The 15,146-nt window shown below is 39.2% G+C and overlaps 2 protein-coding genes across 11 annotated transcripts in view; one reads left to right on the forward strand and one right to left on the reverse strand.

Annotated features, from left to right (window-relative positions):
- Positions 1–614: 614 nt before the first annotated feature.
- Positions 615–11,633, forward strand: dusp14 (dual specificity phosphatase 14). The gene is made up of 2 exons (XM_088345901.1): positions 615–844; positions 6,957–11,633. The coding sequence occupies exon 2, from the start codon at positions 7,018–7,020 to the stop codon at positions 7,684–7,686; it is 669 nt and encodes a 222-aa protein (XP_088202027.1). The 5' UTR covers positions 615–844; positions 6,957–7,017; the 3' UTR covers positions 7,687–11,633.
- A 479-nt stretch (positions 11,634–12,112) lies between these two features.
- synrg (synergin, gamma) overlaps positions 12,113–15,146 on the reverse strand; it is a 40,145-nt gene continuing 37,111 nt past the window's right edge. For all 10 annotated transcript variants that reach the window (XM_088344923.1, XM_088344921.1, XM_088344916.1 and 7 more), the window contains one exon: positions 12,113–12,597. In XM_088344923.1, the coding sequence (XP_088201049.1) occupies positions 12,466–12,597 (132 nt within the window). In that variant the 3' untranslated portion in view covers positions 12,113–12,465. The remainder of the gene's footprint in view (positions 12,598–15,146) is intronic.

The raw sequence follows: 15,146 nt of genomic DNA on the forward strand, positions 1-15,146 counted from the left end.
AACGCGTTGTGTCCAGGTATGGCAAACAAACACAGACCCTGAAAACATTTGTCACTGCTACAAACGCCACCACTGAAGCAAGCTATCACATTGCTCAATGCATGGCAAAGCACAGAAAACCATTTACTGATGGCAAATACAATAAAAGTGTGTGTGTGTTTCAAGTTTCTAAAATAAGATTTTATTGATGAATGGTATGGTATCTGTCCATATCACTTGATTTTGATTGTAGTTCATTGTTGATGAAGAATAGTTGAATTCATGGATGTCTATAGGCCTTTCCACATGTTGCTCACAGTCATTTTTTAGTTTGTTGATGAAAAAGAATAGTGGAAGATAAATTGGTCAGTTATACAATTTCAATGTCTATCCATGTTGTATATTCGGTCTGGTGTAAAATGACAGCTCTGTTGGATATAAAAAATGCTGTGCGAGTCATTAGTCTCGGTGTGGCACACTGATTTACAAGAAAATTTGAAAGTAGTACTCCGCACCGAAAAGATTGCTGACCCCCGTTCTCGTGTTAAAAACCCAAACTCGTTGTAGTACTCGTATTATCCTCTAAGTGTCGTCTTTGTTCCCCCACACACTATAAAAGGGGAGGAGTAGGAGCGAGTAGCAGGCGGTCGGCCCCGGTGAGCGCTTTTTGCGCAAATGTGTGCGCGTTGTTGCGTGCGTGTCGCGTGGACACGAAACACCCACACCTCCCACTACTCCTCCCACTCTTTCCCGGCGCCGTGATCGAGCAGACGGAGTGGACACTGAGTACCGAGCACACCGCTCGGATGCAAATGATGCGTTAAAGACCAAGCAACATCCTCCTCAAATTCATCATCTGCAAGTGGTGAGTTGACAAAATACAACACTTGCTGCTAACCATAACGCTTTGGTCGTGCGCATCATGTTGCTCAGGGAAGAATGAAGGGATACAAACAAACCTAGACTATCTTTTTTTCTAAATTGAATGTGCCCAGTGACAAAATTTGTGTTTGAAATATCAATGCCCCGTTGTCAGGATCTTTAAAGGAACAGTGGGTATTATTTAGAGTAAGGAACCTATGGCTCAGGAGCCATATGTGGCTCTTTTCATGAGTACATATGGCTCTGAAATAAAATGTAACTATTGCACATCTCTCTGTGGCGTTCCAAAGTCAAGTGATTTCATCCCGATTTTGGTCCATATAAAGCCGAAGCAACTTAATGCTGAAGTTCGATAAGAAACCATTTAAACTGATAAATAAAAACGCTGGCAAACGACTTTGATTGGGTGAGCAGTACAGGTGGGCGGATCCCCGCACACAGTGCAAGGCACTTCCTTCTCTCTCTCTCGCTCAGTGCAGTCTACACCGTAAGTGAATATGATGATATGCTTATCGTTTGCAGTCATTTGTGACATTTTTACAAACGAACTTTGCATGCACATTGTTTTGAAACCGTTATTAAGGACAATTTTCATGGAAAAAAATTGCCTCAACACTCTTAACTGAAGTTGGAAGACAAATTGTAAATGGCATATTTACATTGATTTTGGATACAGGATTTGGCATTATTATCATTTCATACATTTGATTAAATCATCAAATGACACACAGTGAAATAAAATGTGATGAAGAATTAGCTTTTGTCTAGAGAGCGTGTTTGGCAGTTTTTTCAATTTTGTCTGAAAACATATGATGGGGCTCTCTCAATTTATTTTTAAAACATTTTTTACTTTTATGGCTCTTTGGATCAAAAAGGTTCCTGACCCCTGATTTAGAGCCTCCTTGTGGTAAAAAAAAAAAAAGTCAGTCGTTAACAAAACAATATTGATTTGAATAATGAGCAAACTTTCATGGAAACATGTTTTAAAAAAATGCTCATTTGTCGAGAAATTTGCATTTATTACATTGCATTAGGCGCACCTATAGGGAGCTGACATGATTGGCCACCATCTTGCTGCTATGGGTACCCAAAAACCCAAAAAGGTTGGGCTACTTTTCTTAGAAGAAATATTGTCTATATTGGTCACATTGGGTCTCCGTAGTTTGTATTCCTCTTTGCACACTACGCAATACAGCAGCATAATGAATAAAGAATACTCTTGAAGTAGGGGCGGCATTAGCTCATGAGGTTGCAGGTTCGATTCCAGGTTCCTTTGTGTTATATGTCGAAGTGTCTTTGGCCAATAAACTGAATCCCTAATGCCCCCAATAAGCAGGTAGGCGCCTTGCATGGCTGACTCCGTATCAGTGTGTGAGTGTGTGTGTGAATGGGTAAGTGTGAAGCACATTGTAAAGCGCTTTGGGAGGTCTTCATTGACTTGAAAAGCGCTATATAAATGCAGACCATTTAAGTATATGCCAAAAATATAGAAAACAATATTAATATAAGATATAGAACATTTTTTAAGCGTCGGCATGCCACGATTGTAATGATTACGATTATAGAATCAAGCCACGAAAATAACATTGAACAGTAGAATTAAACGAAGACTAATCTGCTTCAAATTGGTAAGGTCTGTAAGGTTTGTCTACCCTAGTCATATCCTAGTCATATCCCTCTAGATGTGTTTGTCTTGCTGGCGGTCACCCCTCTCGAGGGATATGACCAAAATACGCCTTTTCCAAGTCCATAAAACCAAATAAACATCCTTACCTTTTGCAAAATATTTCTCACATACCTGTCGTACTGCAAACACCTGATCCACACATCCTCTTCCTTTCCTGAAACTACTCTGCTCTTCCATCACCACTTCATTCGTTCTTCCTCTCACTCTCTTAATCAAGACTCTTCCATACAGCTTACCCGGCACAGACAACAAACTGATACCTCTCGAATTGCTACATTCATACTTATCACCTTTACCCTTATACAATGGCACCACACATGCACATAGTCATAGTCGTGCCACCTTTTTTCAAGCATTCAGCAGTACAACCATCCAATCCAGGTGCCTTCCCCCCCCTTTTTTTTTCACTGCGTCTTGCACTTCCCATGTTTCCACAGGCTTCACATTTAAATCACTCAACACGGGCATTCTCTCCATACCTTCGATCGCCTCAACTCTCTCTTCTCTGCCATCCTTCACACACTTAGCAACTCCTCAAAATACTCTGCCCATCTCGTCCTGACTGCACTACTGCTAACCAGCAATCTACTTTCTCTTCCTTTCCAGACTCGGTCTTTCTTACTCTTTTCACTTCTTTCCAGAACACTTTTCTCCTTTCTTCAAAGTTCACTCGTATCTTTCGACATCATTCATCATTTGCTTTCCTTTTCGTTGCTTCCACTACCGCTTTTACCAACCTTTTCTTCACTTTATACCTTTCATACGCATCACCACTCTTATCTTGCAGCCACTCCTCAAAGGCACGTCTCTTCTCTGTCACAGCCTCTGATACCTCATCATTCCACCATTCACTTCCTTTCCTAATACCTCGACCAACTTTTCCCATTCCACACACTTCTTTTGCACTCCTCAACACTGCCTCTTTAAACCACTTCCATTCCATTTCCACACTCTCAATTTCTCTTCTACTAATCCGTTCATATTCTTCCCCTATCCTCTCTTTAAACTCTCTTTCCTTTTCTGCCTTATTCAACTCTGACATTTTTACCTCTTCCCTCACACTATCTTTATAACTAGCCCTCCACTATCCATCTATTCTCAGTTTTCCTTCCACATAAAAATGATCAGACATACCACTCATTTCACCTGTGTAAACATGCACATCCAGCAAGCTACTTAACATCCCTTTCCTAACCACTACGCAATCCATCAGTGCTCTCACCACCATCTTGCCACTATCCACTTTGACAAAGGTATACTTATTCACGTCCCTCCATACATACCTCCAAGCTGTAATTCACCCTTTCCTTTCATCTTTGTTTCACTCAAGGCTAACACATCAACAAACCTTTTAGTCATCATCCTTCCGATCTCCTCTTTCTTCCACTCAGTCGCTTTACTTCCACATCCTCTCACATTTAGTGACCCTATAACTAGGGTTTGCGAGACCTTTCGCCCCCCTTTCTTTGCCTTGCTGTCTCTTTGGGAGTAGAGATAGAGAGGAGAGGATCCCCAGTCCACTCGCTCCCTCCACTTTAGTCGCCTCTTACGACACGCAGCGGACCACAGTGGGAGACTTCTCTCACCTCTCTGGGAGAGGCCCCCTCACCACCCCTCACATCCCATTACTTTAAAATTCTAGTTTTCTTTGGGCCTGAACGCGAGCTTTGAGGAATCTTTGCACGCGTGCACGCAGACGTTGACACAAGACAGGTTTTCTTCGACAGTAGAGCGTGGAAGATTACAGAGTGCCGATAAATATCTCAGTGTACATATTCCTCTGCAGGTTGCCACAGCAACATCTGCAACGCTTTAAAGGTAGACAGCAGCAATGAGTCACGAAAAAGGCTTATGAAAAGCAGCCAATTAAATGACACCTGAAGCTCGACTTGGATGTCAAGACCTGTCTATGTTCAACTCTTTGACCGGTCGATGTTGTTGTGCTGTGTTGTGCAATGGAAAACGAGTGCTAAAAAGCACAAGGATGAATACAAACTACGGAGACACAAAGTGATTGAACTGCCCCTTTTTTCTTTTTTGCAAGGTTTTGTTTTTTTGGATACCGTAGTAGCACGATGATCAACAATTACATCAGCTTCCTTTATGAGGCTTATGCTATGTAAAATAAATTGACTGTTTTGCACTTATGAATACAGAATAAAAAAAAATAAAAAGCTCATGTTTTTTTTCTTACTTAAATTCATATTGTTGTTTTAAATGCGGTTTTTTTTGTTTACTACTAGGAGCCGCTGAATAATAATAATAATAATAATATAATACACTTTCCCTTTAAAAACCTAACTAACAGTTTGGACTGGTATTTTTTTAAAACTCATCTGCCCTCAGAAAAAAATCTTTAAATTATAGTTGATCAACATTAGTGATTTAAAAATATAACTTTGCTTTAATTGTGACTGTTTAGAAGTCAAGTCATGTTTATTTGTATCACAAGGAGTCTCAAAGAGCTGCACAGACCACAGATTATTGCAAACCACAGACTATTATTACACCATCCCCTGATCTGAAACCAACATGAGGGCAAGGAAAAATTCAAAAACCTCAACATGAGGAAAATGAAGAAACCTTGAGAAGAGATCGCACATGTGGTAATCCCCCTTCCAGGATGACCATGTTGCAATAACAAATACACAGATATTGTCAACAAAAAATACAGGGTTATTCACATGCTATAGAATAAAAGTGTCTTTTAAGCTTAGATTTAAACATTTCCATTGAGGTTGCAGATCAAATCTCAGGGGGAAGAGCATTGCACAGCACCGGGGCCCGAATGGAGAACACTCTCGAACCTAGGAAACCAATTTGATTAGATGGTCTATTTATAGTTAAAAAATGAATTATAATATGGACATGTAGATATTTGAATGTTTATTTGTAGCTGCGATTTTCTATTGTTTGGGTCATGTATTGTTTTTTGCACGAATGGAATGTTAACAAAAATAGGTCAAAAATGACATGCGTTTTTTTGAGATATGAGAACAATTGGCTACGCCTATATGATCTTTCTTCCTCTTTTGTTGCCGAGGTATCAAAATTGTATTGGTAGATACAAAAAGAAACACATTTTTGTTTTCCCTCCTGGCCCTTTTGTCAAATTTTTTCAACCTAATGGGGCCCGGGAATCAAGTTTTGCCCACCCCTGCTTTGAGTTGTCCTATTGTTGGGTTGTAACAGACTAAACATCCCAACCGGGGTAGAGTCCATTTTTGGGTTGATGTATGTTTTCCAGAAAACAGCTGTTCAGATATTGTTTGGGGTGTCAAACTGCTTTTAGCTCAGGGCTACGTGGTTGAAGAAAAAACGTTCTCACAGGGCAGGACTAGTAGATTAAAGAGGACGAGAGAAGGAAAAGTGAAAGAGAGAGACAGAAAGGGGGAAAAACATTAAGAAAGAAGGGACAGAAAGAAAGAGGAGCAAAGAGAGCAAAAGATTGAAAGAAAGAGAAGAAAGAGAGGGAGAGAAAAGACAAAAGGGAGATTGAGAGAAAGCGGGAGGGAGGGAAAGAACGAGGGAAAGAAAGATAAAAATAAAAAAAAAGGGGCAGGAAAGTGGAAAAAAGTGAAGGAAAGAGGATGGAGAAAATAGGAAGGGAGAAAAGAGGGAAGGGAAATCGCGATAACAAGACAGAAATGAAGGGAGAGAAACACAGAAATGGAGAAAGATGAAACAGACAGAAAGATAAAAAGAGAAAAAACACTAAACATAAAACAAAGATGGAAAGAGAGATAAAGAGAGAGAAAGAAAGAAAGAAATACAAGTCCAGGTGTTTAGTTTTTTTTGTTACAGCATATGTATCCAACATAGTTAGTTTTGGTTATCGCACAGTACTGCTTTTACTGTGAATAGAGGGCAAAAAGTACACACAAAAAAAATTATGTCTATGGATAGCTCGATGGCCACTGAACGTTTCGATTGTTTGAAAGAATTGACTTACAGAAAATACAACAAAATAAAATTCTAATTTATGGGTTTTATAAAAAGAATGAGCCAAAAATGTGCAGTTTTTTTATTAGCTAGCTATCTGGCTAATTGTTTTAGCTTTGTAGCGAGCTATCTTCCTACATTTTTAGCTATTTATCATGCTATTGAGTTCATTTTTGAGCCTTTTTTGGTAGTTATCAAGCTGAATTTTAGCCTCCTTTCTAGTTAGGCATTTAGCTTTCGGTCTGTCTGTTTAGATGGCTTTTACTGTTTTAGCTAGCTATCTAGCTCCTTTTTAGTTGTTTACCCAAGTATAAACTTTACATTAAATAATATTATCATTGATATAATCATATTTGGCATTTGAACTCTATGTAAACCATGTTACATATTTACATTTTCCATAGTTTGCTTAAAATATGCCCGTTTCCACAAAAATATTTTACGTTACTGATGTTGTATTTTCCAGGAGTCTTCCTTCTCAACTATGACTTTGGCATCTGAAGGATTTTCCCGTTAAAGTTCTCATCATGGGTTCCCGCAGCCAAGGCTTTTTTCCCCCCCACCACAACCACCATCACCAGCAGCACCAGCACCACCACCATCATCATCACCGAAGCTCCTCCTTGACGCCGCTTCCCTCATCGGCGGCGGTGCCCCGGCTGCTTACCGAGGGCGGCATGGCCCAGATCACGCCGGGCCTGTTCCTGAGTCGGGGCAACGTGGCGTCCGACCGCGGCCTGCTCCTCTCCAAGGGTATCACTTGCGTGGTCAACGCCACCCTGGAGCTGCCCAACTTCAACTGGCCCCACGTGGAGTACGTGAAGGTGCCCCTGGCCGACGCGCCGCACTCGCCCATCTCGCTTTACTTCGACGGCGTGGCCGACAAGATCCACAGCGTGGGGCGGAAACGAGGCGCCGTTTTGGTGCACTGCGCCGCCGGGGTTAGCCGCTCCGCCTCCTTGTGCCTGGCTTACCTCATGAAGTATCACCGCGTCTCGCTAGCCGACGCCCACGCTTGGGTTAAAGCCCGCCGGCCCGTCATCCGGCCCAACGGCGGATTCTGGCGCCAGCTCATCGAGTACGAGCGCAAGTTATTCGGAAGGAACTCGGTCAAGATGGTGCAGACGCCCTACGGGGTCATCCCGGACGTCTACCAGAGAGACCGTCGAAGTCTGGCGCCGTACTGGGGGCTGTGAGCCCACCTCGCACAAAAAAACCCTTCGTGTCTGTGAAGTTTCAATCAGAGGTGAGATCGGCCCAAGAACAAATCCAGCTCCACTGACCAAGGACCGCCAGTACCAAAGCCCAGTCTGACTCATTGACTTGATTTACAGAACCGACATTTCATATTTTGTTTGTGAGGACTCGGTAAGGGGGTGGTAACAAACGGTAACAAATTAAAGCCTGTCCATTATAATCTAAGTTAAACAAGATTGTATGAACATTTGCATCTTTTATAGTTCATTGTCAGCAGAGGTTACATCAACCAACTTTTTTCCATCATTCACTTTTAAATTTAGAATAGAATATACCTTTATTGTCATTGTTACAAAATGGTTGAACATACTGTGACAACGAAATTGGACGTGGCACTCCAGTTTCGCATTTAACAGTGAGGATTAAAGAAAACAAAGAAGATAAAGGAACAAAGAATATAAAGGTTATACGTACACAATATTTACACAAGAAATGTGGGCATGTAGGATTTTACATGTTAAGAGTTGAGGGCCAAATTTTAAGGCCATTCACAATTTCGACAGGTTGAAAATCGGGCCATAAACCACTGCAGCAGTACCTAAATAAGTATCTAGTGGGGCACTTTTAGAGAGAGAGAGAGAAGCAGAGAAATAAACAAGAACAATGATGGGTGGATAATAAAAAGACAATGAGAGAGAATCCAGGCCCGACCCAAATATAATGATTCACATTTTAGGTCCGACCCGGCCTCAAATTCGGGTCGAGTCGGGCACAGGCTTGGGCTTAAGATCTTACCTCTGATTTCAATCAACTTTGGAAAAAAGAGCTGGACCAAATCTCCGGGTTTTGACTATGCTTGCCATGATGTCACGTGAACTGTAGCAATTTTTGAAGCGCAGTAATTGGTTTTGATGTACGAACTTACTTGATGTCTTAGATCACGGGTCGGGAAAGTATGGCTCGCGAGCCAGATATGGCTCTTCGTGAGTGCATCTGGCTCAAAGAGAGAATAAAGATCATAATCTTCTCTGTATCTTTCCAATTTTGGGTCATTTGGAAGCCGAAGCAACGCAGGGGACCCTTGGTTTGGGTCTGAATGTAAAAGGCCGAGCTTCTTTTACAGATTGCAGTCACGATTAGGCCTCTCAGAAATGAAAAGACTAAGCCTGACCCGCTAGGTTGCTGTGACTTCCCTTGCTTCGGTGTCTAACTATCTGGAAGCACTAAGGTGTGCATTATCTAATTTAAATCAGTTAAGACCATTAAGTCTTACATAGGCACTTTGAAGGGGCCAGTTGCCAACCTTTTTTTTAAAAGGGTCACTAAATTTGGGTGTTTTTTATAGTGCAACTGAAAACAAGTGCTACAAAGCGCAAGGAAGGATACAAACTACAGAGACTAAAAGTGACCAAACCGCAACATTTTTTACCACAGTCAGGCGCTAAGTAAGACAAAATGTCCCTTTATATCTCTCAAATATTTTTTAAGAAAATAATAGTGTTTTGTTTGTCACAGATTTTATTTTTTTCAACAGGGCGAGGTTTTAAGACAGACGTATTGAATAGTAGATAGTAGACAAAAATGGCACTGCTAAATGAGTGGCATTTCTTTGCAGTTTATATAATGACATATTTAACTAGATTATTGACAAAGAACTATGGTATGTCAAATTTCAGAGCACAAGGTTATTTTTTCGTAGTAAAATAATTATTTATGGCGCACAAGAAGTTATTAGTATTCACCCTAACCCTTTATCAAATGCAGTAGTTTGTGTAGGCATAGGAAAGGAAGTACATTTCTGGCGTGGATGATCACTTTAGTATAACATAGCACAAAAGGCGTATTGTTTTATTTTTGATACATTTATCGTTAACTAGAAAAGCTAAGCATGAAAAAGGTATTTTTTTTTAAAAAGACATAGTTTGGAAAATACAATTGTTAGACGCATGTAAAAAAATTGTTATCGTAAAGCTGAAATGAATGGCGGACAGATAAATTGTTCATGGGATAAAATGGCGTATGAGGCATAGGAACGGTAATTTTTTTTAACTATCCACTGCTTAATGGGTTATATGATATGACTATCAGTGCTTGTTTGGCTAGCTCGGGTGTCGGCACAGTGGCTCTGGAGCACTCCTTAGTGGCTAACTGGCGCCGATTCCGTCCTTATAAGGCTTATTAAAAAGCTTTTGATTGTTTTGAGGCTCCAAACATGTTGTTTTTTAATTTTTCTTTTGGTCCAACATGACTTTTTCAACATTTTGGGTTGCCAAAAACTGGGCTGGCCTCTCAAAAAATCTCACAGTATGTCTTAGCATTGAGGAAGCAGTTACTTGACGCTCTCTTTGTGTACTGTTTAGAACATTTGAGCGTGGCTAAAAAAGACAATAAAGAAACGTTAGCTAACTGCCAAACATTTTCTATTATTAATGATGTTAAAGTCAAAGTGATGTTAGCCAATAGATGTTCCTGTTCACAAATAAATAAATGAATACATAAATAAACTAGAATGGTTTTGCGGCGTTAGACTGGTAAGATACCTGTCTTATACACACACAGGGTTGTGTGTTCTATGGTAAGGGTTTTGCTTGGAGTTAGGGTTAGGGTTTTTTATTGGAGCTGTATGCTTTCCGCACAATTTTGTGGGTAGCCAGTTAAGACAGTTTAAATTTAATGTTTATCGGCTTAATGGTGGATCTAGGTTATGGTTGGGGTTAGGGTTGGAGCTTAGGCTTTTGAGCAATACTCAATGCGGGTGGCTCAATTGGTAAGCTGCCTGATTTCAATACATAACAACGTGGGTTTGATCCTAGTTTAAGTACTAGGGTGAAGGGCCTGGTATTAGAGCCAGTGTTAGGTCAAGCTTTTGGCTTTATTGATTTATGGTTTTGGTTGGAGCTAAGGTAAGGGTTAGAGTTTTGGTAATACTTTAAAAAATGTGCTGTTTGCTTAACTAGTAAAATGACTAAATTAAATAGAAAGGATTGTGGTGTCAAGCCAGTAAAAATTGTCGGTATTGGAGCTATATCTATGTTTTTGGTTGGATTTGAGTTGGAGTTAGGGATTTTGATGTAACTAGTGTTAGAGCCGTGGTTCGTCGGTTAGTGTTGGAGCTTGGGTTAGGGTTAGAGTTTTTAATGGCACTGGTAGCTCAAAAGGTAAGATGCCTATATTCTACTAACAAGGTTGTGGGATTGATGCCAACTCAGGATAGTATAATTTCATGTAATATGGTTTTGGTTAGAGCAGGAGTAGGGGTTTTTGGGTGCTCCAACAAAATCCTATTAATAGACTGGGGATTAATCCTAGAAATATGCGAGTGTATTACAAGTATCTTAACGGTTAAGCTATCAGCACTGTTTCTAAATGCGAACAAAACTCTAACTTCAGCTCCAACCAAAACCATAATACTAGAACCCACAATCCTGTGTGTGGAAGACAGGCATCTTACCAGTTAAGATGCCAGTGATGTCCCTATTTAAAACTGCACTATTATGATTGTTGGCCTAAAATCTCCACGAATAATTCCCCCAAAATGTAGCAAAGGATTAAAAATCATAAATAATAAAAAATATTCTTAAGGTTGTAGTAGCATTCAGAGCAGGGGTGGGAAATCGACGACATCGAAGAAAAGGTAACCAATTAATACATTTTAACTATAGCATCACCTGCATTGTCATGAACTGATGTGAAGTGTAAGCGTCAATCGAAATCTAGTTTATATTTTTTAACCCAAAACTGTCACACATTATAGTATTCCTCTGGTGGTGTTCAAAGTTGTTTCATGACAAATGAGGATTAATTTGTGGCTTTTTGGACATCAGACTTTGAGTATAAAAGTGACACTCTTCTACATCTTAAAAAAATTACAAGAAAAAAGCAAAACTAGAAGAGCCTGTGCCATTGTTTGTGTTTGGAAAAGGAAAAAATAAAGACTTACAAGGAGCGCGACTGGTGTTTGGCAAAATTGCAATAAGAGGCAACACGGAATGCTTCGCACGAGGCTTTTTGGATTAACTTGGCAGCTGGTGTCACTAAACATAGCGCCGCCTCGGGAACAAACAATCGTTTATACAAATGATTTCACTTTGGGGGCGGGCGAGCAGTCACGTGGCGCTTAATCAGGTCTTGAGTGTGTAATGTTCATTTCTGGTTTTGTCGTTTTCACCAGTGTTTTCTTTTAAAACATGTGGTCGTTATATAACGTTTTGTATAGAGCTGGAATTAACCCTAGAAAAAAAATATTAATCCGACCCGTCTTCTGTTGATTAATTAGAGTAATTTATATTTTGTAAATTGCTAAAGTGCTGGAAATCACCAATTTCCAAATTATTGTATCTCAGAGTCCCCCAAAAAGGTTGATAATCAGAACTCCCATTTTTGTGCTGAGTAATATTTATTTAGAAAAAAACATGCGCAAAAAAATCCCATTTAAAACGGGTCTCTCGTTTATTTACATCACGGAACACAACACACAGAAAACTTAATTTAAACGACAGTTTGCTTGGAAAGATATAATAGCTCCATATTAGCTAAAATATACACCAGTTAAATACCCAGGGAGACATTCAAAACCAACGGAGTAACAATAAACGTCCAGCCTAGCCAAGATTTAAAAGCATTAAGAGGGACATTAAAAAAAAGTTTGCATTTTGTTACATTCAAAAGGACAGGAATTAGCGTCAAGCTATACACAGGATCCATTTATGAGAATAAAAATGGCCGTCAGTGGACGCGAGTTCACAAATGAATACATTAAAAAAGGTGAAAGTCAGTGTTCAGAGAAGGTCGGGCAAGATGAGTCCTGGTGGTTTTGGCTCCACGCAGTTGATCCAGAAGTTGGCGCAACTGGCGTGATACTGGTGCCCGCCGTACGCCAGCTTAAAGTTGTCCGTCTCAGAGTTGAATGCCTGGATAGAAACCATTTCAAAAGTGAGTTGGGAAAAAAGTATAGAAGTATAACATTTCATAGGAAACACATCGTAGTCAATTTTTGACCATGTGACTAATTTATAGGGATCGACCAATATGGGTTTTTTTTAGGGCTGATACCAATACCGATTATTAGTATTAAGAGGATGCCGATAATCGATCTTTAGAACCTATATTTATTTGCTGTAAAAGCTTAGAACTGGTGTAACAAATTTCAACGAATGCAGAAAGAAACAAAATATTATTTGTTATGAATACAAATAAAACGTAAATAACTCCCTGAAACTAAACCAAAAACTAACAGCGGAGGAATTTACAATAATTATATAAAAATGTTTATACAACCAACATGACAAATTAACTTAAAACAAAAAGTTCATCGAAATTTCAAATGAACTGGCGAATTGCAAAGTGTGGGCACTCCTCCTTTAGAGCCAGATTGATGAACTAATGCTATGGTAACAGCTAATCACTCAGCCTTCCACTATAGCGTGTTTTTTTGTCCCTCTCTCAGTCACAAACACAAATGCTTGATTGACAAACTCATGTTATGATAAAAGCTAATATATCAGTCTCCACCTGAACGTGCTTCTCTAAAACAACTACTTTTTACGCTATCGCAAAAACGGTTTTCTATCACGGACAGAGGCATGTCGAAACGAGTTAGCTGGGCTGCCATTCTGACGCTATTGTTCCTGCTTCAGTGGCTCTGCCCCCTGTCGCATAGCTAATAAGATGGTGCGGGGTGGGTAGCGAGGAGAGACTAAGAAGGGGAGGAGTAGAGGCAGGGGAGAGAGTCTCAGCTGCATCTGAGACATAATAATGGGCCCGTTGAATAAAAAAAATGCCGATACCGATATCTATCAAATCCCCCAACATCGGTGCCGAAAATCTACGCGTCCGATAATCGGTCAACCTCTACTAATTCATAAAAAGAAATGATTAATTTAATTCTTTGTAAGGCCCGTTTCAATAAAGTTTAGAAAAATGATAACAAAGACATCATAGCAAAAAACAAAAGCACATCTTTCGTCACTGCTCGCTACAGGCAGAACATGCACGTCAGCATAGACGACAGACGGGGCCCGAGATTATCAATAGCAATCGTTACATGGAGAACCAAATCTCTCCATTTCTTCATTTCGACTCCACCTCGTGTCAGTGGGATTCACAATTGAGGAAAAGACCCGATCTAATCGAGTTTTGGTGAGTCTTGTTTCTGTTTCTCTTTGTAATAATTAAAGACAACATTTAAATCAAATCTCAGATCTTTTAATCTTTGAAATCTCTATTTCTATATTGTCACGTGACCTGTCTATTTTGGAAATACATTTACAAGTTATTGTAATTATTTCTTTTTTCAATAAATGGTTGCATCAATTATGTTCTCATTGCAGAAAGTGTAATAAACATTTTTTGCTTTCAAACTAAAGTTGTTTGTTTTGTGTTTTTTAGTCATAAATCATGATTGGAACTTTCATAGATAGTCTGTGCTAGTAGATTCCTGCCAGCAACCTTGATTAACAAGCCACATGCTTTTTCACCACTTAATTAAAAAACCTGCTTGTTTAGAGTGTGTCATAAAAATAAGTGAAAACCCCTGACTACAGTTTTGTAAGTATTCCAAATTTCCAATTATGAATTTAAAGTTTTAGGTTTTTGGGGGGTTTATTTAAAATGAATGTTATAAATCCAATTCGGGCGAGAGCTTGTAATAATTGAGTTCTTGTTATGTTTCACTCCTCAGTTAGGGTTTTTCAAACTAGGACTTTAAAGTAGGGTTTTAAACAATTAAAGTTTAGGGTTTATTTTAGGCTTGCAAATGAAGGTTTTAATCTATTTAGGGTTTTTAAGACTAGGTTGGGGTTCGTAATATTTGTAGTTTTACAAACCTTAGTTGTTTTCACATTTCAGTTGTTTTTCAAACTAGGGTTTTAAACAAGTACTTTGAAAGCAACAGTTTTAAAGTCTAGGTCAGAATTTGGCATAGGTGATAGAGTTTTGAACAACAGTTGTTGTTCAAAACCCTATCATACATAGGGTTTGAACACAGGGTTATTTACTTTTTGGTTAAGATTTTCAAGCAATAATTTCCAAGTAAGGTTTTAAACAATAAGGTCTTTGAGTTACAGTTTTGGGTTTCACCTGGAAGCCAGAATAAGGTTTTTAAGTATTTTCAAACAAGGATTTTTAACTCGAGGTTTAAACAATTGAAGTTTGATTTTAAAGCCGTTGTTTCATTTTTAAGTCAGAGTTTCAAGGTCAAGGTCAGAATTTGCAACAATCTAAATTTAGGTTTCCAAACGGAGGTTAGGTTTTTACCCAGGGTTATGTTTTCACTCCTTGAGTTTTCAAACTCGGCTTTTAAATAATTAAGAGTTTGATTTTAAAGTTAGCACTATATTTTCAAGTTAGGATTTTAAAGTCTGGATCAGAATTTGACATAAGTAATAGAACTTGAAACCAGTGTCATGATTTCATTCCATGGTTAAGGTTTTCAAGCAATAGTTTCAAAGTAGAGTTCTTT

This window comes from Urocampus carinirostris, chromosome 10, assembly GCF_059441175.1.
Source record: "Urocampus carinirostris isolate Australia breed hairy pipefish chromosome 10, RoL_Ucar_1.0, whole genome shotgun sequence".
NCBI classification, from domain to species: domain Eukaryota; kingdom Metazoa; phylum Chordata; class Actinopteri; order Syngnathiformes; family Syngnathidae; genus Urocampus; species Urocampus carinirostris.